The sequence below is a fragment of the Callorhinus ursinus genome, unplaced genomic scaffold (assembly GCF_003265705.2).
Source record: "Callorhinus ursinus isolate GAN/ISIS: 27379988/994484 unplaced genomic scaffold, GSC_fseal_2.0 scaffold4, whole genome shotgun sequence".
NCBI classification, from domain to species: domain Eukaryota; kingdom Metazoa; phylum Chordata; class Mammalia; order Carnivora; family Otariidae; genus Callorhinus; species Callorhinus ursinus.
This window is the reverse complement of record NW_027397066.1, coordinates 88380660-88405578: the sequence shown is the minus strand read 5'-3', so window position 1 is coordinate 88405578 and position 24919 is coordinate 88380660. Positions and strand designations below refer to the sequence as shown.

General features: G+C 41.9%; 1 protein-coding gene across 5 annotated transcripts in view; it reads left to right on the top strand.

Annotated features, from left to right (window-relative positions):
- The first annotated feature begins 3121 nt into the window (after positions 1 to 3121).
- PAPSS1 (3'-phosphoadenosine 5'-phosphosulfate synthase 1) overlaps positions 3122 to 24919 on the top strand; it is a 104577-nt gene continuing 82779 nt past the window's right edge. The window contains exons 1-4 of one of the 5 annotated variants that reach the window (XM_025873678.2): positions 3122 to 3281; positions 3519 to 3680; positions 16581 to 16695; positions 22769 to 23004. In XM_025873678.2, coding sequence (XP_025729463.1) covers positions 3222 to 3281; positions 3519 to 3680; positions 16581 to 16695; positions 22769 to 23004 — 573 coding nt within the window. In that variant the 5' untranslated portion in view covers positions 3122 to 3221. The remainder of the gene's footprint in view (positions 3282 to 3518; positions 3681 to 16580; positions 16696 to 22768; positions 23005 to 24919) is intronic. The other 4 variants (XR_003208745.2, XM_025873675.2, XM_025873677.2 and 1 more) reach the window with 4 other exon arrangements.

Below are 24919 nucleotides of genomic sequence, written 5' to 3'. Positions count from 1 at the left end.
AGAGATAGCAAGAGAGAGCACGAGCGAGGAGGAGAGGGAGAAGCTGGCTCCCCGCTGAGCAGAGAGCCAACACCGGGCTCAATCCCAGGACCCTGGGATCATGACCTGAGCTGAAGGCAGATGCTTAAGTGAGCCACCCAGGCACCCCAAATTCCATATATTTTAATTGCTTAATAGTGATCTTGGGTTTTCTTTTAATTTTCAGTTCTTTATTTGTTTTTTTTTTCCCTTTAATTGAATTATTTAAGAATCGGGTCATTATGATGTAGGGTTTTCCACAGTTTGGATTTGGTTACTTGCATTTATGGTGGTTTTACACCTTCCTCTTTCCTCTGCCTTAACTGTAAACTGGTAATTAGGCCTGAAAGCTTGATTAGGATCAGGTTTGATTGCAAAGGGGCATTAATATTAGAGGAGGCAAAAAAGTTCTGACGTTCTTTATTTTCATGATGTTAGTCGCCATGAACATCATTATCTTTATCCATTATTTCATTAGAGGGTAAAAATGGTGATGTCATAATCCTCTATCTCCTTCTTCATTTATTAAGCTATATTTCTACAAGGAGAACTTCCTCTCATCAATGTTTTAAAAAGATTTATCTATTTTAGAGAGAGAGAGAGTGCATGAGGGGCAGAGGGAGATGGAGACAGAATCTCAATGAATCCGTGCTCAGCACAGAGCCTGACATGGGACTTGATTTCAAGACCCTAAGATCACGACCCAAGCCGAAACCAAGAGTTAATGCTTAACCGACTGCACCACCCATGTGCCCCTCTCATCAATTTTTTCATTACCTGACTTACAGTTAATGCAGAGAAGGCAGGGTAAATGTTTAATTCTTTCCCTTTATCAATTTTCAAAATCATGAGTTGGCTCCCTAGCATCCTCCAAAGATGTCAGTGAGTTCTCTTTTAATTATCATCATTATCAGCGTATCGACATCTACATTTAAACATATTTTGTGTCAATACCTTATAGTTATTATCTCTTTGTTGCTCTAATCTAATTATGCCATCTTTGATGTGAGAAAACTTCTTGAAGTTGACTTCTGAGTCTTTTTGACATAGTCCGGTGGTTTTTGTTGTTGTTTAATTCTAGTGTTCTTTGATAATTTCCTTGTTTCTGGTTTGACGAGATGTTACAGGCTCATTCGTATGACTGATGCTTGGAATCATGAATTTGAACTGAGACTATCAAAGTAAACTCATAATATATTTTAACCCTAAAAATGTCTTTCATTGGAAAATCTCAGAAATATGGACTGAGAAACAATAAGCACAACTAGAAGCCCAGGTTGTGATGTCTTTATATCATTTTCCTCTAAATATCATTTTGTAGGACTCGTTGGAAAAATGGATGATTCTATATGTGGTGCTGTGTTCTCATTTGAACTTCAAGTTCATTCCTGTTACTGGCAGAATTGAGAATTATATTGAAATTCAGTTCTATATACAGACTTCAAATTGAACATCCCCTAGAAAGAGCTATAGGGAACCACTGACATTTTACATGGTCAAGTAAACAAAGTCAGATTTCCATTTTAGAAGTACCACTCGGACAGCAATTCAAGAATGGTGTATGTGACAGGGGTGTGGGCAGCAGCTGCACAGGTGGGAGGATGCCTAGTTAAGGGTATTAGTTGTGATTCATCTTGGATATGGGCAAGGCCTAATAAAAGACAGTAACAGTGGGGGAAATAGAGAACTGATTTGCTAGCTATTAAGAAGCAATAGCTTCAGGTCTTAGTGATTGAAGATGGTGTGTGTGTGTGTGTGTGTGTGTGTGTGTGTGCGCGCGCGCGCGCGCGCGCGCGCGCATGTGTGGGGCGGCGGGGGGGGGGGGGAAGGGGGGGGGAAGGGAGCCTGGAGGATGGGAGGTGGAGAGTACTGGGTTACCGAGAACTTCTAACAACTATTTTTGTGCCAGAGGTAAGCTATGGAAAAGTCCTTAAGAGTAATGGGAGGGGGGCAAGAACTCGTGGAGGAAGCTCCCCCATACCCCAGCCCATTTTCCTATGAACTAGCCTTGTAATAATCAGGTAAATTTGAAAATGTCCTGCACAGGTGGGCATTCTACCCTGTGGTAACCAGCAGCCTTCCCTAAGCCTGGGTTTCAGTCCTCTAAGAATTCCTGGAAAAGCTAATAATATAGGGGCCCTTTTGGCCTACCCGGTAAGAATTACTGGACAGAAATCTGATATGAAGAGAGGTCTCCCAAGTGGGGAAGGAGGCACCTTGCAGATAACCACGAATCCCAGTCAAGATGCTAATCACTGATGACCAAGGATGGGGCATTGACTGTTTTTTGAAGTGCGCCGGCCGAGCAGAATTATTTTTTTTAAAGATTTTATTTATTTATTCATGAGAGACAGAGGTAGAGAGAGAGAGAGAGAAGCAGAGGGAGAAGTAGGCTCCCAAGGAGCAGTGAGCCCGATGCGGGACTCGATACTAGGACCCTGGGATCATGACCTGAGCCGAAGGCATATGCTTAACCATCTGAGCCACCGAGGCGCCCCGCCGACCAGAATTTTAAAGCCATCAAGAGGAACGTGTGGCGAATGAGCTGTCCGGTAAATCATTTATTCCCTTTGCGAGGCTGTAAAATCCCTTTTTTAAATGCGGCCAGGTGGGTAAAGGGTGGCCAGGGTGACAAAGATACAGATGGGGCAGACAGGAGACAGGTGGCCAGGCTTGAGGAAAAGCCACAGGGGCAAGAGACTACATCAATGTCTTCTCCCAACCAGCATCAGCTGCAAGGGAGCCAAGCACGCTAAGAGCCAAGAGCCAGGCATCTCCCTTGCCCTTCCGTGGGCGGCACGCGCCTGGGACTCGTTTCCAGCCTCAGCGCCTGCGCAGCACAAGAGGGCGAGATGGGGAGAAGCCAGGAAACTTCCACGACTACCTTCCCAGGCCCCGCCCCTTCCTCAGAATCAAGAGGGAGGAGCGTCGCGCGCGTTCCGAGCGCCAAAGCCCCGCCCCCAACTCCGGCCTAAGGTTCGCGCCCGCCGCTTCGCCCCTCCCCACATACCTCCGCTCCAGACCCATTTCGGAGGCGCGGCCGACGCGCCACGCAGGAGGCTCGAGGACGAGCGCGTGCGTACGTAAGCGCGCGCCAACCCCAGCGCGAAGAGGCCCCGCCTTCCCGTCCCGCCCCCTCCGGCCTCTCCTCCTGTTACCCTCCTGGAGCTGAGGATCCCGGCACCCGAGCGCACTCTGCGGCTATGGAGGTCCCTGGGAGTCTGTGCAAGAAAGTCAAGCTGAGCAATACTGCGCAGAACTGGGTGAGTCGGGGCAGAGGAGCGAAGGAGGCTCTGGGAGGCTATGGCTGCAGCTCGTTCCGGAGCCGCTGCTTCCTTCCCGCCGCTTCTGCATCCTCCCTGGAGCTCGGGGATGGTACCCGAGGCCGCGGCGCCTCCCAGCTGGGGCGGTGTTGTGGGGTGGGGGGGCGTCTGGGCTGGCGCGGCTGGGGTCTCTGGCTGGGCGCGGTGTGCGGTCCGACCCACCTTCTGGGGGGGAAGAATGCCCTCTTCCCCAGCTCCTCGGCTCAGAAGAGACCTGGAAGAGAATCTTTTGGGAGTGAGCTGGCGGCTGCTGAAGCGTGCACCCCTGACGGGGGATGCTGCCCGCATCCCTTGAAGTGGCCTGAAGGTCTGCGGAGGAGGCGAAGGCGGGCGCATTCGGTGCGTTCTAGTTTTTCTTGGCTCTGCCAGTACACTTAGCCCAGGTTTGGATCCATCTCCACGTCTTTCCATTTCTGAGTTTCAGTGTGAAGGGAGAGTACCCAACAATGTGGCCATTCATGAGTTGAGACTGATCTGAACTGAGGTTCTTTGTCGCTCGGTATTAAATTGGAATGTCTAACAAATAACATGGAGTCTTAAGGACTCGATTTCTGGAGACAGTAAGGTTGGGAAGACTAATGGTTTATAACGTTTAACAAGAACTGCCAGTTGGATTTGATGGTCAAGTGCTGTGCCCTCAGAAGGTTGCTTCCTTCCTTAATTTGATGATCAACAGCCTTAAGATTTTGTAAGTGTAGAGCAGATTGCAGTGGGGAGAGGGGGAGGGGAAGGGAAGGGGGTGTCCAACTTCGGAGTCAGGAAAGGAAGTGGTTTTAAGTTTAGATGGGTTTTTATTTCACAGTGCCATACGATCATGAGGTTTAATTTTAAATGCAACCTTGCAAATCATCATTACCCTTGATGGGTCAAAGAAACAAAAGCCATTTCAGGCAAATGCTCCTTTGAAGTCGTGAATTTACCATATCTGTTGTTACCAAGGATTCTCATCTGATTCCTTTCTCCTTTTAACCTTATGTGATAAGGAGGGAATGAAGTAAAAGGTGAATAACAACATTGGAAAGAGCATTGGACTACTGGCATGGTCGCTGGTTCCAGCTTTGCCATTTAGTAGCTGAGTGCTCTTGAGGAAAAACACTCTGTGTCTTTAAACCTTAGCTGAATTAACAAGGGTGTAATAGTGTGCACTTCTCTGGGCTGTTTCGAGGAGTAACGAAGATAATTTGAAGGTGCGGTGAAACCGCTACCATGTAACTTAGTATTGTTCCTGTACCTTGAAGTATTTCCTAGTTAGGGAAATAAGGTTGGCTAAATTAGGGTATTTACAGATACTTTCAGTTATACCATCCATAAATTTATTAACTTTTGCCAAATAGATGTGTGTTCTTTGTAGAGACTTGTGCTGCTCTTGGAGAAGATAAAAAATGAGGGACTCCGTGCTTGCCTTCCAGTTGCTCATGGCCTGGTTGGGCTTCTAAGTGGCATTTGCCAGGTGATGAATATCACACCACAGTGAGTGGTGTAAGACGTGTTTTATCGCAATTTAGGGCAGAGGTTAGTTTCTCCTGGGTGTTTGGAGAGGGTTTATGGAGGAGAAATGCGCTCAGATTTGTGAGTCAGAGAGGGACTGAATGAATAAGGGCTGGGAAAAAGAATATTATTTTTACTCCAGGAACAATGAGGAAACCTGTTTACTCGGGAGATTTTTTTTTTTTTTTTAGATTTTTATTTATTTATTTGAGAGAGAGAGGGGGGAGAGGTCCAGGGAGAGCGAATGGGGGGGAGGGGCAGAGGGAGAGACTCTTCAAGCGGACTTCCTGCCGAGCATGCCAAGAACGAACCGCAGGACTCAATCTCCTCACCCTGAGATCATGACCTTGGCCAAAACCAATAGTTGACTGAGCTACCCGGGCACTCCTACTCTGGAGAATTTTTATTGAGGAGTGGAGATAAGTTTGAATGGGTAGGGTGGGGCTAGGTTGTGCAGTTGTTAACGTTTGGTTGCTGAGTTAAGACTTAATTCCATAGGAGATTTTTGAGGATGCTAGAATTTTTAATTTTATGGGCCTTATAAGTCTTTTTTTTGCCCCAATAGAGAACATCCCTCGTATTTCCCTTTCACATACGTAAGTTAACTAATAGACACTAGTGTGAAGAACCCATACACCTTTAAAGTTTCCATCACATGACGAAATTGGATTTCCAGGAAGATTGGGCTACTGAGGAAATTAAATACTGCTAGAGTCCAGATGTGAAAGTCCTGGAGAACAGACAGGGTTTTAGTGAGGTTTCAATGAATTAATAGATTTGAAGCATGCCTGGTACATGAGCACTATTTAAGTTATTCTTGGTGTGAATTCAAGTGTGAGGGTACAAAGGGCTAGGCTAATGTGGTAGTGGGAATAGTGGAATAGGTGCATTAAAAACATTCAAAGAAGAGTAAGAAGGAGCTGACTAGAATTAGGGGATGAAAGAGGGAGGCGGGTTAAAAGTTGATACTGAGGTTTTAATCCCGGGACATGGGGAGAAAGGTGGTGACATGCTGGGAAATGGGGAAGTAGATTGGGGGCTAGGGTAACAGTGATAATAATTAAACACTGAAAGAGAGTTTACTCTGTGCCCCGTACGGTTTGAAATGTTTACCTAAATTAACTTACTGAGCTTTTGCAACATTTCTGAAGTGGGTGTCATGAGAGAGGGTTCTTCAAAGCTGCCTGGGCCCAGATCTGGGCTCCACTGTTTACTAACCATGTAACCTTTGGCTAGTCACTTAATTTCTCTGTGCATCCATTTGCTCGTCTATAAAATGGAAATGCTAGTCTCACTGGGGTATTGCGAAGATTGAAAGCTAATCTATGAAAAATGCTTAGAACAAAGTCAGCATATAGTAAGTGTTGTGTCTGGTTCTTTTTTTTTTTACATTTACCTTCTTCATTACAATTAGTATTTCTACCTGATGGATGAAGGAAGTGAGGTACAGAGAGATCATAGAGTTTGTTAGTGGTGGATCCAGTTTTCAGCACGCTGAGTGTGAGGGACAGCTTTAGTAGATAGGCTATCCAGTAGAAATATAATGTGAGCCACATATATAGTTTAAAATTTTCTAGAGGGCCCTTTAAAGAAAGTAAAAAGAGGGGCGCCTGGGTGGCTCAGTCGTTGTGTCTGCCTTGGGCTCAGGTCATGATCCCAGGGTCCTGGGATCGAGCCCCGCATCGGGCTCCCTGCTCCACGGGAAGCCTGCTTCTCCCTCTCCCACTCCCCCTGCTTGGGTTCCCTCTCTCGCTGTGTCTCTCTCTGTCAAATAAATAAATAAAATCTTAAAAAAGAAAGTAAAAAGAAACAGGTTGAAATAAACTTTAATAATATGTTTTATTTATCCCAACATATCTAAAACAGTCACTTCAATATAAATGTAACTTCAGTACTACCATAATCAATATAAAATTACTAAGATATTTTACTTAAGTGTATATTTTACACGTACACATCTCAGTTCAGGCCAGCCTCATTTCATGTACTCAGTAGGGACATGTGGTCAACACAACGATTGGGACTGAATTAGCTTAAGGTTGGAAATAAAGATGTGATGGTTGAATTTGAGTTAGAGAATACAGAGAAAAAAGTAAGTCCTAGGCTTTGGGTAATATCTCCTGTGAAGGAGCAGGTAAAAGAAGTGGATTCATGAGAGATAGGCAAAAACATGGGAAAATGTAACGTTACAGGATTGGGGAATGTTATTTAGTATTACAGGAAGATGTCTCCATATACTTACAAGAATGGGAAAGAGAAATCAGGAGTGAACTTTCCCTGTTAGCTTCCTCTTAGCTCAGTCAGACAAAGCGTCGGATGTAATGGATATCATTCTCCATCTGATAGAATCTTTCTCCAATGGGATCAGCTTTTATCTGCCCTTGGGAGTATGTTAGCTGGGCTGAGGGAAATGTGGGGCACTCAGTTCAGGCCCAGGTGTTATTCACCCATTTGGTAGAATCCTGTTGGGTTGCTTAGAGCTGCCTTACACTGGAGGTGAAGCCTACTGCCCACAGAGTGATCTGACATTCAGAAGCACAGACAGTCTCACTCTGATTTGCCTTTCCATTCCCCTCTCTCCCACCACTCCCCAAATTTCCATAGCTCCCTATTTCCACCCCCGACTTTCTTTCTGTACCTTCCATCATCATGGTTTTACACAAGCCCTTTCCTTCTGCCTGGGATGCCTGTTAACCTTTATCACTTAGTAAAATCTTCAGAGCTGTGGGCTCCTTTACCATACGGCGCGGCCTTCTGTGTGCACATACTCTTGCACGTTGCTGAATTGTTTGTGCACCCTGTATCATGTTGCATGCTGCTGTTACCATGTATCATGTAGTGAGATTTCATTACGGATGTTCCGTGTCTACACGCAGCTCGTATAGCAGGATGGGGATAAGGAGTGTGCTACAGAGTAAGCTTCAGTGCTTCAGATATTAAAAGCCTAGATAGCATTATCTCTGTACCGCTTAAGTTAGAGAATGAACTCCATATGTGGTAGGATTCAAATTACAGTTTTGTCATTTACCACCTGTGTGATCTTGGGCACATTACCTAACGCCTCTCTGCCTCACTGCCTCACTGTCCTCAAAGGTAATAATGTAGTTAATAAAACATAGCTTATAGTGGGGATAATAGTGCTTACCTTCCTAGGGTTATAGTAAGGTTTAAATAAGTCACTATATTTGAAGCACGACGGTGGTGCCTGGCACATGAGCACTATTTAAGGTGTTCTTGTTATTATTTATTAATCAAAAATATTTAACACCAACTTTGTGCAAGCCTTTATTTAGGTGGTAAAAAGACAGAGTCCTACCTGCTCTCGTGGATATTGCATTCTATCTGGGAAAGAGTTAATTAAAAGGCAAACAAATGAACAAGATAATTTTCCTTTTTACCAGTTCTCCGTTTTTGAGCAGTTTGTTCCTTATAGTGGTAGATGCCTTTCATAGAAGGCCAGTAGCCCACTCTGGATTTTGGGGAAGACCGAGGTGGAACAGAAAAGAAACAAGCATGCAGAAATGGAACACACAGCTGATGAAAAGCTGAGGAAGAGGCCAGTATATTCATTCTTCAGAACATTGGCCTGACTGTGGTCAGGGGCAGGTATTGATCTTCCAGGGAGATGCTGCTGGAAAAATTGCCTGAAGAAGAGGGAAAGCTGGACTTCTACTAAGAATGGACTCTTGATGTTGACTAACAGTAATAACAAGAAGAATGATGGCAAGGTCTGGATCTGTGTTGTCTAATCTGATAGCTACCAGCCACCTGTGGCAATTGAAATTTAGCTAAAACTAAGTATAATAAAAAATTCTTTTCCGTTGCTGCATGTGCTACACTGCCTTATGTAGTTAATGGCCAGTATTGGACAGTGCAGACTAGAACATTTTCATGGTCTTAGAGCATTGTATTGGACAGGGCAGGTCTAGAAAGTTCTTTTGGGATAGCTGCCAACACTTTTTTCTACTCTCTATGTATTTATGGATTCATTTTTACTTTCTTTCGGGGCAAGGAAATTTCGAGAGATAGTGGTTTCTTTGGAATCGTGCTTCTGGACGATTCTGCAGCCCTGGCTTCTGGCAGGGTACCAGCAGTGTTAGCCTTCCCTTAGCAGAGTTGTGTCTCTAGATGTGAATTGTGAAATAAGCTTTCCCTGGCTCTGTTACATTTGAGTTTTGAGTGGTAGTTCTCTACTCCAACAGTTCTGAACCAGGTAAAATTTTGCCACTCCTAGGAGGGTGTTTGACAATGTCTGGAGACATTTTTGGTTGTTAACGTGTGCGCACGCACGCACCGTGGGGCTTCTGGCATCTGTTGGATAGAGGATGCTGCTAAACATCCCACGGTACACAGGACAGCTCCCACAACAGAATTACCTGGTTCTAAAAGTCATTAATGCTGAAATTGAGAAACACTGTTTTATTCTTTGCTTTGAGTAAGAAAAAGGGAAAAAACTGCGTAACTGTGAAATGCAAAATTAGTAATTTAAAGTAAAATCTAGTTGATAATACCATTTTCTCACCCACCAGCCTGGAAGTTACCATCTTTTGCTCTGAGACAGATCAATTATTTATAGCATACCAGTGACGGAATAGTCAAACTCCAACCCTGAATTGTTTTGAAAGCAAGTTACTAAGTAAATTAAGTGAAGAGAATAATTTTTCTTTTTGGTATTTACTTAAGTGGTAATTACTTCTGTGAAATATTGTTTAAGGGTACAGTTCTTTACCAAGTGAGTTTTAACAATAAAAATAGTGGGAATATTAGACATTATCTATAGAAGTCCAGTTTCTAATTTTTAGATGAATGTAGCCATTATTCAGTCTCTTCTCTAGTTTTTTTGATGCTTGCATCCCTTCTCTGTGTCTTTATTTCTCATATGTTTAAGTGTACAGTTCATTTTTTTTTAGTATATTCATAGAGTTGTACAGCCATCACCAATATCTAATTTTAGAACATTTTCATTGCCCCGAAAAGAAATCCCATACCCATGAGCAGTCATTCCCCTTCCTACCCCTTCCTCCTCTGTAGCTCTTGACAACCGGTAGTCTACATTCTGTCTCTGGATTTCCCTTCCAAACTTTCCTATAAATGGAATCATAAAATGTATGGCCTATTGTGTCTGGCTTTTTTAACTTAGCATGATGTTTTCAAGGTTCCTCCATGTTGTAGCATGTTATCAAACTTTATTCCTTTAGATGGTTGGATAATATTCCATTTTATGGATATATGCTACATTTTGTTTATCCATTCGTCAGTTGATGTACGTTTGAGTTGTTTCTCTTCCTTGGCTATTATGGGTAATGTTGCCGTGAACATTTGTGTACACATTTTTGTGTGTACTCGCCTATGGTTTTAGTAGTTAATTTCAACTTCGAGGTAGTTGTTAGTGTATTTTTGTCTGCCCAGCTGCTGAGCTGAGTCTTACGTGTAGTCACCCTGGTGGGAGGTGCAGGGGTCTGTCATGGTGTAATGATTTCTTTATCTGTTTATACTTTGTTTCTTCTCTGAAAAAGAAATTTTTTTTAAGATTTTATTTATTCATTTGACAGAGAGACACAGCGAGAGAGGGAACACAAGCAGGGGGAGTGGGAGAGGGAGAAGCAGGCTTCCTGCAGAGCAGGGAGCCTGATGTGGGGCTCGATCCCAGGACCCTGGGATCATGACCTGAGCCAAAGGCAGATGCTTAACGACTGAGCCACCCAGGCGCCCCATTCCCTGAAATGTTTTTTTTTTTTTTTTTTAATTTTATCCCCAGTATCTAGAAGGGCTCGATCACCAGATAGTCTTAGATTGGTTTCTGACTTCTAGGAATCTCTTAGAGCTGGGCTTTCCACCTGGAGGTCATCCAGGGGCCCTTCCATTAAAGGTATTGACATTTAAAAAAAATCTCCATTAAATATTTAAGGATTACTTAATATTTAAGACAGACCCGTTGGAGAGCCGTCATGTATATACAGAGCACATGCATGATAGTTGACGTCAATCAGGAAAGCCTGCCAGTAACTTAGTTTTGATTCAGGAGGCCTGGGGTAGAGATTCACTTTCTGACCAGAAGCATCCTTCCAGTGTTGCTGTGCAACGTGTTTTGCAGTAGCAAGTTTTTAAGTATACCATTTTCAGATTTTCTCAGCCTCCAGGAATATATGATCTTCTCTTTTGCTGTTTGTCTTTGGCTTGTTCAAAAGATTAACTTCAGTTACCAGTAACTGAACTAATTGATCAGTAACTTTGTGAAGTAAAAGCTTCTTCTCTTTGTATGTACTCGACCATCTCTTCAACTTATTCACATGATACTCTGCCATCTCTCCATAGTCTGTGTTGAGACATAAAAGAAACATGACTGTTAATCATTTCAGAGATGCTCTTGGAGGAGCACACTGTTTAGCAGTCAGTTTAAGGTGGGTCATGGGGTGGGTGATGGGTGTTGAGTCCAGAATTATGCTTGATATTTGATATATGCTCTGTGCTTTTATAGATTTCACTTAAAAAGGCAGAGTTGTTCATCAAATCGTAGTAAACTCACAAGGCATTACAATTCTTTAAATGACATCATAGGAGAAGTTAATTTCTCCCATAGGGAAGTGGATAAAATAAAACCGCCCATGTGGAAATTAAGGTGGGTCAAAAAGGCACACAGGGCCACTTGTGTGTGTCATGACAGAAGTTTGTAGAATGTGTAGAAAATGTGCACCGCAAGTATCAGAGGCCTGGTGATGTTAGCCTAGTAACAGGACTGATGGTTGTTTAGCCCCAAGTGTAGAAAGTGAGTAAATTCTCTTGAAATGAATTGTCCCACTTCTGCTAAACTTAAGGCTTCTGAATGTCAGTCATCATTTCATTTGCAAGTTATACAGAGAAAACAAATCATGCTTTAAAATAAATGCCTCAGGGGCACCTGGGTGGCTCAGTCGTTAAGCGTCTGCCTTCCGCTCAGGTCATGATCCCAGGGTCCTGGGATTGAGCCTTGCATTGGATCCCTGCTCGGCTGGGAGCCTGCTCTCCCTCTCCCACTCCCCCCTGCTTGTGTTCCCTCTCTCGCTGTGTCTCTCCCTGTCAAATGAATAAATAAAATCTTTAAAAAAAAATGCCTCAGATCTAACTTTTACTGAGCACTGACTAGGCACAAGGAAAGAGGTTGGGCGCTGGGGAAGATAGAACTGTAACTCATGTGCTTGACCTACCCTCCCAAGGAAGTCAAAATATATACACATAGAAAGACAGCTGAAAGTATAAAACAGTCCCTAAAGAACAGATCATATAGGCAGTAAGTTATTACAGGGACTGCCTGGGTGTATGTACCAAGCCACATAAATATTTCTATAACTCACCCAGCCTCTTAGGAAAGAAATCGTAAGCCTGATTTCTCCGTCTTGTGGAAAGAAGCTAGGCCATTGAAGACCGAGAGTAGGAGTGTAAAATCGGAAGGAAATAACTCACTCGCCCTTCGGTGACTCACTAATGTCCTTTCTTTCGGGCGGAATTATAGGAGGAATTTGGCTAGCATGGGTGGAAAAGAAGGGAAGGGGGACTGAAAGAAGATTGCTTGTGGAAATGGCCTTTAGATTCTCAGTAAAGTTCAGGCATAATCCCACCACCTTGCCTTTCCAGTAGTTTTAAAAAATGCTCTTTGATTTACTCTGAGAAACTGGGAGGTAGGAGGTTGTGGAAAATCTTTTTTTTTTTTTTTAAGATTGTTTTTTAATATGAAAAATCTCAAACATGCATAAGCAGTAAGCCTCCTTAGATTGCCATATCTACCAGAGTTTTTAAAAGCTGTTTATAGCTACTCAGATAATTTTATGCATTCTACTCAGTTTAAAAGAAAAACAGGAGCTATTTTACAGGGCCAGAATGAATTAAAATTCATTAGATGCATGTTTTTCTTCTTGCCCCAAAGCAGAATAACTTGGAATAAACCCCAAAGCAAAATGACCCCAGTCAAACAGGTTCTGTCAGTGTAGGCAGCTAACTATCTAGCACCCTCCTCAAAACCACGCCCTCAACCCCCCCCCCCCCCCCCCCCCGCATCCTTCAGACTCCACTCCCTTCTACCCAGACACGTGGGCTGGGAGCTGAAACTAGTGACCCATGGGAAGAGGTGTCCCTGATTCCCAAGAGGTGAGGATTTCCACGTGTGGAACCTTGTATTTGTTTAAGATCTTGGAAACGTAGAGCTGGAAAGTAATGTTTGCTTCATTAGTTCATCGAAAAGAAATAGCTAGGGAGACCCGCGTTATAATTTTTCATAAATGATTATTGAACATGTAGAGCATAATTTTATTGGAAATGCATTTGTTAATGCGATGATTAGTGGAGGAGGGGTACAGCTTTTGTGGTGCGCCTATTCAAAGAATTGTCAGATTGCCCTTTGGCCCCAGAGGATTTTCTGCAATGAGTGATAGTAGGACTCAGAAGGGCAGAGATGCTTTGTGCCGTACACTAGGAGGATCGGGGAGGGAGAGGTGGGCAAAGAGATCCAGCACCTCAGGTAGACCATTTTTAGAAAGGAGTACCATCCAGAAGTTGAAGATCTGGATAGAAATACATTCCTTTACAAAGTTCATACTTCTAAAACAAAACACACCCCCCCAAACCCCCACAGTTCATGCTTCTATAGCTGCAAGGCTGTTTATTCCCCATTTTGAAGACCCCTGGGCCAGACTACAGCTCTAGTGGTATCCACTCCAATTGCTCCTGCTTCATTTTGTGTCCCTGATGCGGCTGCAGAAAACATGGTCCTGGTGACTGGTTTTGCTTTGAATTGATGATTGTTGGCTTCACGTGACATTAGGACTGCCCAGCAACCATTCTAGATTTCCCTAGTCACTTTTTCACTCTTCTTGTGCTCATTCTGTGCACTGTGTGGAGACACTTCCCCCAGAAGTCATCACAGGTGTTAAGTGTCCTCTTTTTTGGTGAAGCCTTGCTTGGCCACCCTGTCTGAACGTCACTTCTCTGAAATTTCTTCACAATTTTGCTTTATTGACTTTTTCTCTTTTTGATACTTATTCCTGCCTTAACTTATTTATCTTTTCTCCCGGCTCTCCCATTAATCCAGTGGCTTTCAAACTCGAGCTTGCCTCATAATCGATTGGAGGGCTTTCTTTCTTTTTTTTTTTTTTAAAGATTTTATTTATTTATTAGAGAGAGAGAGAGCGCGCGTGCACAGGTAGGCAGAGAGGCAGGCAGAGGGAGAGGGAGAAGCAGGCTCTCCACTGAGCGGGGAGCCCGATGTGGGGCTCGAACCCAGGACCTTGGGATCATGACCTGAGCTGAAGGCAGCCACTTAACGACTGAGCCACCCAGGCATTCCACGATTGGAGGGCTTTCAAATACAGATTGTTGGGGCCTACCCCAGAGTTTCTGATTCCCTTGGCCTGGGGGCAGCACCCGATAATTTGCATTTATAACAGTTACCTGGAGATGGAAGAGCTGCTTCCGCAGGGGCCACACCTTGAGAACCACTGCACTAGGCATGAGGACTAGATAAGTCCCATGAGGACAGTGATTTTTACTGGTACTCTTCACTCTTGTTTCATCACCACCTAGAAGAATTTCAGGCATGTAATATGCATTCAGTAAATAGTTTTGAATGAATGTTGAATAATATAAGCAGTATCAAATACAAACACCCTATCAAAAAAATGCTGTCACATATCTATTTTATAACAACATGCTGCTAAAAAGAACCTAAATTAGGGGTGCCTGGGTGGCTCAGTCGGTTAGGCGTCAGACTCTTGATTTCTGTTTAGGTCATAATCTTGGGATTTTGGGATAGAGCCCCCTGTGGAGCTTGGTGCTCAGTGGGAGTCTGCTTGAGATTCTCTCCCTCTGCCCCCTCAACCGCCTGCCCCTGCCATGTACACAGGTGTATGTTCTCTCAAATAAATAAATAAATAAAAAAAGAACCTGAATTACGTTTTTGCTCCATAGGAAGAGAAAATAGAAACTCTGTGATTCATTTTTTTTTTGTTTTGTGTAGAAAACAGCTTTATTGAGATATAATTTGCATACATTCAATTCATCTGCTTAAAGTGTATGGTTTAAAAGGTTTTTAGTATATTTACAGAGTTGTGCAGTTGTCATCACAAACAATTTTAGAGCATTTCTATCACCCCATGAAAGATCCCTGTACCCATTAGCAGTTACTCCCCCTACCCCTTGGCCCCCAGTCTCCCAGCCTGCGGCGATCACTAATCTGCCTTCTGTCTCTATAGATTTTCCTGTTTTGGGCAGTTGAAATAAATGGAATTATACCATATGTGGTCTAGGTGACTGACTTCTTTCACTTAGCTTAATGTTTTTGAGGGTCATCCAAATTGTAATGCGTTTGAGAAATTCATTCCTTTTTACACCCAGATAATATTCCATTGAATGGATATATAAATTTTAAAGTATTTTATCTGATTTTCAATTGATGGACGATTGGGTTGTTTCCACTTTTTGGCTTTTATGAATAATGCTGCTGTGAACTTGGTATATATGTTTTATGTGGATGTGTGTTCATTTCTTGTGAGTATACATCTATGAGTTTAATTATTTGGTCATGTGGTAACTGTATATTTAACATTTTGCAAAAGTGCTGTTTTCCAAAGTGGCTCTACTATTTTACAGTTTCACCAGCAAATGTATGAGGATTCTAAATTCTCAGTATTGTCACCAGCACTTGTTACTGTCTTTTTGATTATAGCCATTCTAGTGGGTTGTAGAGGTATCTCCTTGTGGTTTTGATTTGATGTGCCTTTTTCTGATGGCTAATGATATTGAATTTTTTTTTTTTTTTGAGAGAGTGAGTGGGGGGCAGAGGAGAGAGAATTCCAAGCAGATGCCACGCCTAGTGTGGAGACTGATGTGGGGCTCAATCTCACAACCCTGAGAGCATGACCTGAGCTCAAATCAAGAGTCAGATGCTCAACTTATTGAGCCGCCCAGGTGCCCCTGAACATCTTTTAATCTGCCTATTTTGTCATTTGTATTTTTTCTTTGGAGAAATGGCTATTCAGATTCTTTGAGGCCTGTGTAAATTTATGTTCTTTTTGTTTAAGAAGATAATTTGGAAGAAAAATTGCATTCCACTTTTTTTGTGGAATAACCACAAATAAACAATGCATCTATATTTTTTTTTCCATCATGCATGTCATGATACCTACAGACCTTCCATACTTTGTTCAGGAGTCTGCTTAGATGCTACCTTCTTGGAGACCTTTGTTGATCAGCCTGTCTAAAGAGGCACTCCTCCCTGATTCCTCTTTCCAGTCATACCCTGTTTTATTTTCTGTAATGCACTTGTCACTCTCTGATATTACAATAAAGTTTTATTGCTTAGTCTCCCCCAGTGGAATGTAAGCTCAGTGAGGGGAGGAACCCTGTTTTTAGTTCACTTGGTATACTAGTAGGGCCTCAGTAAATACTGGTTGAATGAATGATTAAGTGAGTGGAAGACTGGGCTCTGGAGAGCCTTCCCTTGTTATGGGAACTTGGGCAAGCCATTTAACTTTTCTCAGGTTTAGTATCTTCATTTGTAAAACCACAGTAGTAAGAGTCCTTACCGTCCTGGCTCTGAGGGTTAAATTCAGTGGTGTATGTAAAAGCATCAAAGGCCATGCTAGGTACTATAAAGGAAAGAAAGCTGTTAGTTTCAATCTTTTTCTTTGCTTATGGCATGTTATATAGAACAGTGACAGCAAAGAATATGTGTTTACTTTTTAAAGGACTCAGGTGAATCAGAATTTTGTTTCTTTTTTCCAGGGGATGCAGAGAGCAACTAATGTCACCTATCAAGCTCATCATGTTAGCAGGAACAAGAGAGGTCAGGTTGTGGGGACCCGAGGTGGTTTTCGTGGTTGCACAGTTTGGCTGACAGGTATGGCCAAGAGAGATAAACTTGTTAATTTCAAAAGCAGCCTTGAACCAGGATGAAGCATATTTATTTAAATTTTGAGCTGTTCTTGTATTTGGAACATCACTACATGTAACTAACAATGTTGCTTAATTGTAACATATTTCCTTTTGGTAATTCCTTTTGTTCTTTACAGAATTGCTGTTGAAATAAAGGGGAAAACCCGAATGCATCTTATTTATTTATTTTTTAAAGATTTTATTTATTTATTTGACAGAGCGAGACACAGTGAGAGAGGGAACACAAGCAGGGGGAGTGGGAGGGGGAGAAGCAGGCTGCCCACAGAGCAGGGAGCCCGATGTGGGGCTCGATCCCAGGACCCGGGGACCATGACCTGAGCTGAAGGCAGACGCTTAACGACTGAGCCACCCAGGCACCCCCCGAATGCATCTTATTTTTTTTTTTTTTTTAAAGATTTTATTTATTTGACAGAGAGAGACAGCGAGAGCAGGAACACAAGCAGGGGGAGTGGAAGAGGGAGAAGCAGGCCTCCTGCCGAGCAGGGAGCCCGATGTGGGACCCGATCCCAGGACCCTGGGATCACGACCCGAGCCGAAGGCAGACGCCCAACGACTGAGCCACCCAGGCGCCCCCGAATGCATCTTAAAACTACTTTCTAGGGGCACCTGGGTGGTGCAGTTGGTTAAATGTCTGACTCTTGGTTTCTGCTCAGGTCATGATCTCAGTATCATGAAATTGAGCCCTGAGTAGAGCTCTGTGCTCAACTTGGAGTCGGCTTGAGCCTCTCTCCCTCTCCCTCTGCACCTCCCCTCGCTTGTGTGCTTGCATGTGCATGCGCGCCCTCTCTCTCTCTCAAATCTTTTTTTTTTTAAACACATAAAACTACTTTCTACTTGATAACTACATTACATTCTGTAAACTTTTGCATGCAAATAAGACCTAGATTCCACATTCAATAAGCTAATAATGTAAACCATATGAAGAGAAACAGTGAGTGATAAAGAATTTCGCATCCGTTTCTATCATTCACCTTTTGCTTTGGCCTCTGATTGGTTTTCACATTGGTTCTCCCAGAGTCTCCCTTTGGGCCCAGCCAGAGTAGGCTTGTAAGAGGGTCAAGTGATCTAGATTTTGGAGGTGGTTTTAAGAATGATGGATTCTTTCACTTCTAGGAATCGTATTTAAACTTTAGATGCATCTTGCCAAATTAACCACCAAAATTTTATATCTGTTTACTCTCCTACCAACAGTGTGGGAGAAGTTCCATTTCCCAGTGTCTTCATCAACAGGATATTACCAATCCTTAAAATTTTTGCTGATTGGTGAAAAGCAGCATTCTTATTTTCTGTGTGTGTGCTTTTTGTAATTACATGCTTCAATTGTAGACAAGTCTGTTTCTATGTGAATGAAGACACATTCTTCTCATTCTTAAGTCTAGACTTTTGTTAAATTGTTACTTTTCCATTGTTCAGGTTCATAACACATTTTTTTTTTAAAGATTTTATTTATTTATTTGACAGAGACACAGAGAGGGAACACAGCAGGGGGAGTGGGAGGGGGAGAAGCAGTCTGCCCGTAGAGCAGGGAGCCCGATGCGGGGCTCAATCCCAGGACCCTGGGATCATGACCTGAGCCGGAGGCAGATGCTTAACAAGAGTGAGCCACCCAGGTGCCCCCATAACACATTCTTAAATTTTCATAATTTTTAATCTTAAAATTTTCATAATTTTTTGTGTTTGAGTTCTGTAAGTAAATTGATTGTATATCCATCAACTCACCATTAGTTCTTTTATTATGGCGTTGTTCAATCATGAGCTCTTTCTCTGGGTCCAGTTTTAAGTGTTTATATTTCATCATTAAGTTGTTTTTGTAAGATAGTGCTCACTGGATTTTGAATTCCCTGTTTTTATATTTGAGAATGTCTGCCTGTCTTTTACGACAATTTGGGTAAAATAAATATTTGATTTATACTTCATACTTTTTTTGTCTTGAAATTCTTTTTACATTATTAATATTTTCTTTTTTTTTTTTTTTTTTTAAAGATTTTTATTTATTTATTTGAGAGAGCGAGAATGAGAGATAGAGAGAGCACATGAGAGGGGGGAAGGTCGGAGGGAGAAGCAGACTCCCCGCTGAGCGGGGAGCCCGATGCGGGACTCGATCCCGGGACTCCAGGATCATGACCTGAGCCGAAGGCAGTCGCCTAACCGACTGAGCCACCCAGGCGCCCTGTCTTGAAATTCTTAAAACATTATTCCACTGTCTTCTGGTGTTAAATGATGTGAAGAAGTGTGAGATTAATTTGATTTTTTTTTTTTCCCTTTTTAGGAACTTTCCTTTTTTCATCTGGATCCCTGAAAAATTGTTTCTTTTCCTTTAAAAGTTTTCCGTTTCTCATTTAGGCCCTTTATCCATCTGTAGTTGATTTTTGTGTGTATGTGAGGGAGGGATCTATTTTCTTTTTTCTCCATGTGGATAATCGTTTGTCTCGAGCATATATTGATGAGGGCATCCTTTTTTTTGGGCAATGCCAGGTGTCATATGTCACATTTCCATTTATGTGTGGATTTGTTTCTGGGCTCTCTGATCTATCCTACTGGTCAATTCCTCTTTTATTGCCACATTATCTTACTATGTAATTATAAGTCTTGAAATCCAGTGAAGTAAGTCCTCTTACCTTATTCTTCATCAAGAATATCTTAACCTTTTTTTTTTTTTTTTTTTTTTTTTTTTTTGGCTCTTTGCATTATTGTATAAATTTTGTAACTGGTTTAACCAGTTCCTCGAAAATCTGGTAGGGATTTAATTTGAGATTACATTGTATCTAAAGGTCAATTTTGGGGAAAATTGATCTTTAGAATATTGGGTAATTCTTTCCTTGAACATGGTTTATTCCATTGATCTGACCACTTGTGACGCTTATAAATACTGTTTATCAGATTTTTTGGTGCTTGTTTTATGATCTTGTAGATAATCAGTTTTCGTAAATATGTATTTGAAAAGAACATCTATTCCCTTATGTGTTCAATGTTCTACATACGTTCATTAGATCAAGCTTGTTAATTATGTTGTCAAATATTCCATAGCCTTTTTTGATCTTTTTTTTTTTGACAATATTGTTGGAAATGGAAGTAAAGATTCCTTTTCTTTTCTTGCAATTCAGTAGCTTAACCAGGATCCGTCAAGCTATTTTGAGTTGTTTGCCATTTTTCTGGAATGCAGTTTGCTTTTTCTCAGATTTTTATTTCAGATAAACTTTCTTTTATATTTTTACATTGGTTGGTGTACTAGTTTCCCAGGGCTGCTGTAACAAATTATTTTACACAAGGGGGTGCCTTCAAACACCAGAGATTTATTTTCTTACAGTTCTGAGGCTGGGAGTCTGAAATGAAGGTTTTGGTGGGGTTAGTTCCTTCTGTAAGCTCTGAGGGAGAATATGCTGCTCCAGGCCGCTCACCTAGCTTCTGGAGGTTGTTGGCAATCCTGGGTGCTCCCTGGGTTTGTAGATGTAGAGCTCCATATCCCTGCTTTCATCCTCACATAGCCTGGTAGTGACACCCATCGCTGGATTTACTGCCCATCCTAGTACTGTAGAATCTCATTTTAATTTAACTAATTACATCCACAAAGACCCTGTTTACAACTAAGGCCACATTCTGAGGTTCCCGGTGTGTATGAATTTGGGGGTGGGGTGGGGAATTAGTCCAGTACATTTGGTTTCTTTATTTAGCTGTACTAATTTTCCTCATCTAGTTTTGGATTATCTCTCTTGTAATTGTGTATTAATTTTCTCTAACTGCTTTAATTTCTTTGCCTTTTTGTCTGTGCTCCCTGTAATCATCATCAATGAAACTTCCTGTGTCAGTAATTAAAGTTTCAGCAGTCTCTTTTTTTTTTGTTTCTCTCTTTACTTTGTTTCAAACTAAATATATACATAAAATGAGTATATATACACACGTATGTGTAAATAGGTACTTTTATTATCATTTAGGTTGTGTTGTATAAAGTCTAAGAGTTCAGGTTTCAGGGTTTTTTTTTTTTTTTTCTTCTTCTCATACTTAGTGCTCAGCTGCTGATTAAAAACAACAAAAAACAGAACCCCCTGCCTCCATCTCTTTGTTCAATTATTGTTGCTGTGTAACAAATCACCCAAAACCTAGTGGCATAAACCAACCGTTTTAATTTGCTTACTATGTTGTGGGTAAGGAATTCAGGAGGGCTCAGCTGGGTGATTTTCCCTGACGTTAAAGGCTCACCTGCTGGGGTCGGTGATCACTAACTCACTTGATGCTACCTGTCAGCTGGGGGCTTAGCTGGCTGAACCACCTACTCATGATCTTGCTAGCATGGTGGCCTCAGGGTATCTAATAGTGGGCTTCTCTCAAGTGGAGGGTCCAAAGAGAAACTGTGTAACAGCTTTTTCTGATCCTGCCTTGGAAGTAACACATTGTCATTTTCGCTGCATTCTTTTCATGATAGGTGAATCCTAAGGCCACCCCAGATTAAAGGGTGGGGAATTAGACTCTACCTCTTGATGTGACAGTGGTGATGTTACATTGTCAAAGAGGTCACAGGGTGGGAAATTCTGTTGCAGCCATCTTTGGAAAATAAGATCTGCTATACAAGGACTTTTTTTTAAAAATTTTTTTTTTTTTTAGATTTAAAGAGCATGAGTGGGAGGGGCAGAAAGAGAGGGAGAGAGAAGCTCAAGCACACTGCACACTGAGTGACCATGAGATCCTGACCTGAGTGGAAACCAAGAGTCAGATGCTCGACCTACTGTGCCACCCAGGCACCCCAACAATACAAATTTTTAATATATAAAGCAATTAATACTATTGATCCTCCTAACACATCATCTCCCTTTTTTTTAGTTAGCCTTCTATACTCTCATGGCTTCTTTCAAAGGAATTAGTACGTGAGACTTCCATTTTTATCTCTTGCCTCATCACTACCTTAGTTGTGAATTCTGTGCTTTCATACTCATCGAGATGGCATGTACTAGTGCATACATATATGCTTTCCTTTTCCTTGTTGTTTAGTGAGTAAACATCATTGGTAGAGGAAGGTGAGTTGAGGTAAGGATGTTCTTTCAAGGTTAATTATATTATAAATTGGACTCCCAGATACTTTTATCATGGTAGTCTGTGGAATGTATTGATTCTGGGATGTAGAAGTAACTTTATAATGTTTATTTTTACTTACTTTTGTCCTTTTTCTTACTTCCCTAGAAATAATTTGGGCATACTACTCTGTTTTTACTTTGGCACGTAGCATTGGAATAGTGGTAATGAGAACAAAGTGAATATCTACCCTCAAACTGAGTAATTTCTAGAATACCTTTGGGCATAGACCGGAGTTATTAAAAACATAAATGCTTGAGTAGGCAACGCTGTAGTCTTGGGTCAAAATGGCGAACAGGCCTTGCACCATCAAGCTGGTGGCTAGAGAGTATTCAGAAATAGTATCATGATGCCACAGGGTCCAATAAACTGGAGTTAATGCGAGATGATACAGTATATGAGAATGATGATGTGAAAGAGGCCATAAGGCTTCCTGAGAACCTGTATAACCACAGGGTGTTTCACACAGAGAGAGCACTGGATCTGACCAGGAGGCAGCAGATCTTGCATAATGAGCAGTGGACAAAATATGAGGAGGATAAATTCACCTTGAACCCCATCTGAATGAAGTTGCTTGACAAAAAAAATAGAGGAGTAGGCAAAGAAGTAATCATGGAGTTGAAATCTGTCGTTGTAACTCTCCTCAAATATTTTTAAGAAGTTGGGTAAACCTGAAATGTACAGTTTCGAACTATTTGAGCTGCAAATGTATTACTTTAAATAAATGTCTATTGTAATTTAGAAAACCCAAAAACCATAAATGCTTATTTTATTTGAACTACAGATGTTTTTCTAGCTAAGATGTAAATCTTATAGAGAAATGTGCGAAAAGTGTTACTGAGAGATGGCTATGAATAATGAATGTAATTAAGGCTGTGATTTAAATTCTTTATGACTAAGTGGTTATCTTTCTAATGCTGCATCTGAACTGTGCTTGGACTGTTCACTTTCAGGCCTATCTGGAGCAGGAAAGACCACAGTGAGCATGGCTTTAGAGGAGTACTTGGTGTGCCATGGTATCCCATGCTACACTTTGGATGGTGACAACATTCGTCAGGGTCTCAATAAGAATCTTGGCTTCAGTCCTGAAGACAGAGAGGAGAATGTTCGACGCATTGCAGAAGTTGCTAAGCTGTTTGCAGATGCTGGCTTAGTATGCATCACAAGTTTTATATCACCTTATACTCAGGTATGTGGCTTTGTGCTATTGCTGTTCTCATGTCACCGAGAGTATGCTATCAGGTAGAACAAACAGTTTAAAAACTGACCTGTGCTTTGAAGCTCAATTCAAATATTTTAATTTATTTTAATTATTTTAAATTAACCTACAGCATTTCTGTGCTGTGACTTTCTGAGTAAATTCAGTTTTGATAAAACCTGCTATGACCCCTCCCTTCCCAGTATAACCAAACTTGTTGACCTCAAGCCAGTGGCCAGATTATTTCACGTTTGACTTTTCAATTCAGTAAACACATAGTAAATACTCAACATGTGTCTGACACCAGGGAAAGTCTTCAGTTTCTTCACATATGCCTGACTATGGCTTCTTTGCTTCCAGATCTTCGGTCTCCTCTTTTATTACACTCTTCCTCTTATTTTAGCACCATTTTTCATATTTCTCTTAAAAAACTGTGTTGTTTCTCACTGTGAGATTTTTTTGTTCCCCTGCCTGAAAGGCGCTCTTCTTCCACTGATCCTTCTCCACATCAGTTGACTCCTGTTTGTGCTTTGAGACTCAGGGTAGGTGTCTCCTCCTCCTGAGTACCTCCCCTTGGTCCTTTGGGCTTTGTGGGATACCTGTCTCTGGTGCCCTTATTATTGTGCCATAACGCATTGTTTTTCTGTAAATACCAGGTTGTTGGTTGGTGGTGCTAATAGCAGCAGCGAGAGTAGTAGTAGTGATAAAAATCATAGCAGCTAACCTTTATTGAACACCAACTGTATACTATGAATTAACTCCTTTAGTGCTCACACCAGTGAAGAAGGCAGAGGTGGGGCGCCTGGATGGCTCAGTCGGGGAAGCGTCTGATGCTTGGTTTTGTCTGAGGTCATGGTCTCAGGGTCCTGAGATTGAGTCCTGCGTCAGGTTTTGCACTTAGTGTGGAGTGTGCTTGAGATTCTCTTTTCCTTTCCCTCCCCCTCTGCCCCGCCCCCTGTTCACTCTCGCAAATAAATAAATAAGATCTTTAAAAAAAAAAAAAGGCAGTGGTGAGGAAACAGGTGTAAATTACCCAGGGTCACATACTGTACATGGTAGAGCAAGGATTTGCACCCAGACAGTGTCACTGGAATCCATGCTCTCACCCACCATGCCTCGTAACCTCTAAAACCCACTGGCTCCTCGAAGGCTGAAACTACATCTTATTTGTCTTTGTAGTCTTGATGCCAAGTCCAGCTCCTGGAACACAGTAGATATTTAGTGTTTATTAAATGACAGCATAACTCAGATGTGAAAGAACAGATGAATTACTATGTGGGGCAGGGGCTGGATGGAGATCTATCTTCCATGCCAGCAGACCTCAAAAGAAAGCTGGAGTAGCAATTCTTATATCAGACAAATTAGATTTTAAACTAAAGTGTGTGATTAGAGACACAGAAGGACACTATATCATTCCTAAAGGGTCTATCCAACAAGAAGATATAACAATTGTAAATATCTATGCCCCCAACATGGGAGCAGCCATCTACATAAGCCAAGTGTTAACCAAAATAAAGTCATATTGATAACAATACGTTAATTGTAGGAGACCTCAATACTCTACTCTCAGCAATGGACAGATCATCTAAGCAGCAAATCAACAAGGAAAAAAGAGCTTTGAATGACACACTGGACCAGATGGACCTCATAGATACTTACACAACATTCCACCCTAAAACAACAGAATTCTCATTCTTCTCGAGCGCACATGGAACTCTCTCCAGAATAGACCACATACTGGGTCACAAATCAGGTCTCAACCGATACCAAAAGATTGAGATTATTCCCTGCATATTCTCAGACCACAGTGCTTTAAAACTGGAACTCAATCACAAGAAAAAATTTGACAGAGATTCAAACACTTGGAAGCTAAAGACCACTCTGCTCAGAATGTTTGGGTCAACCA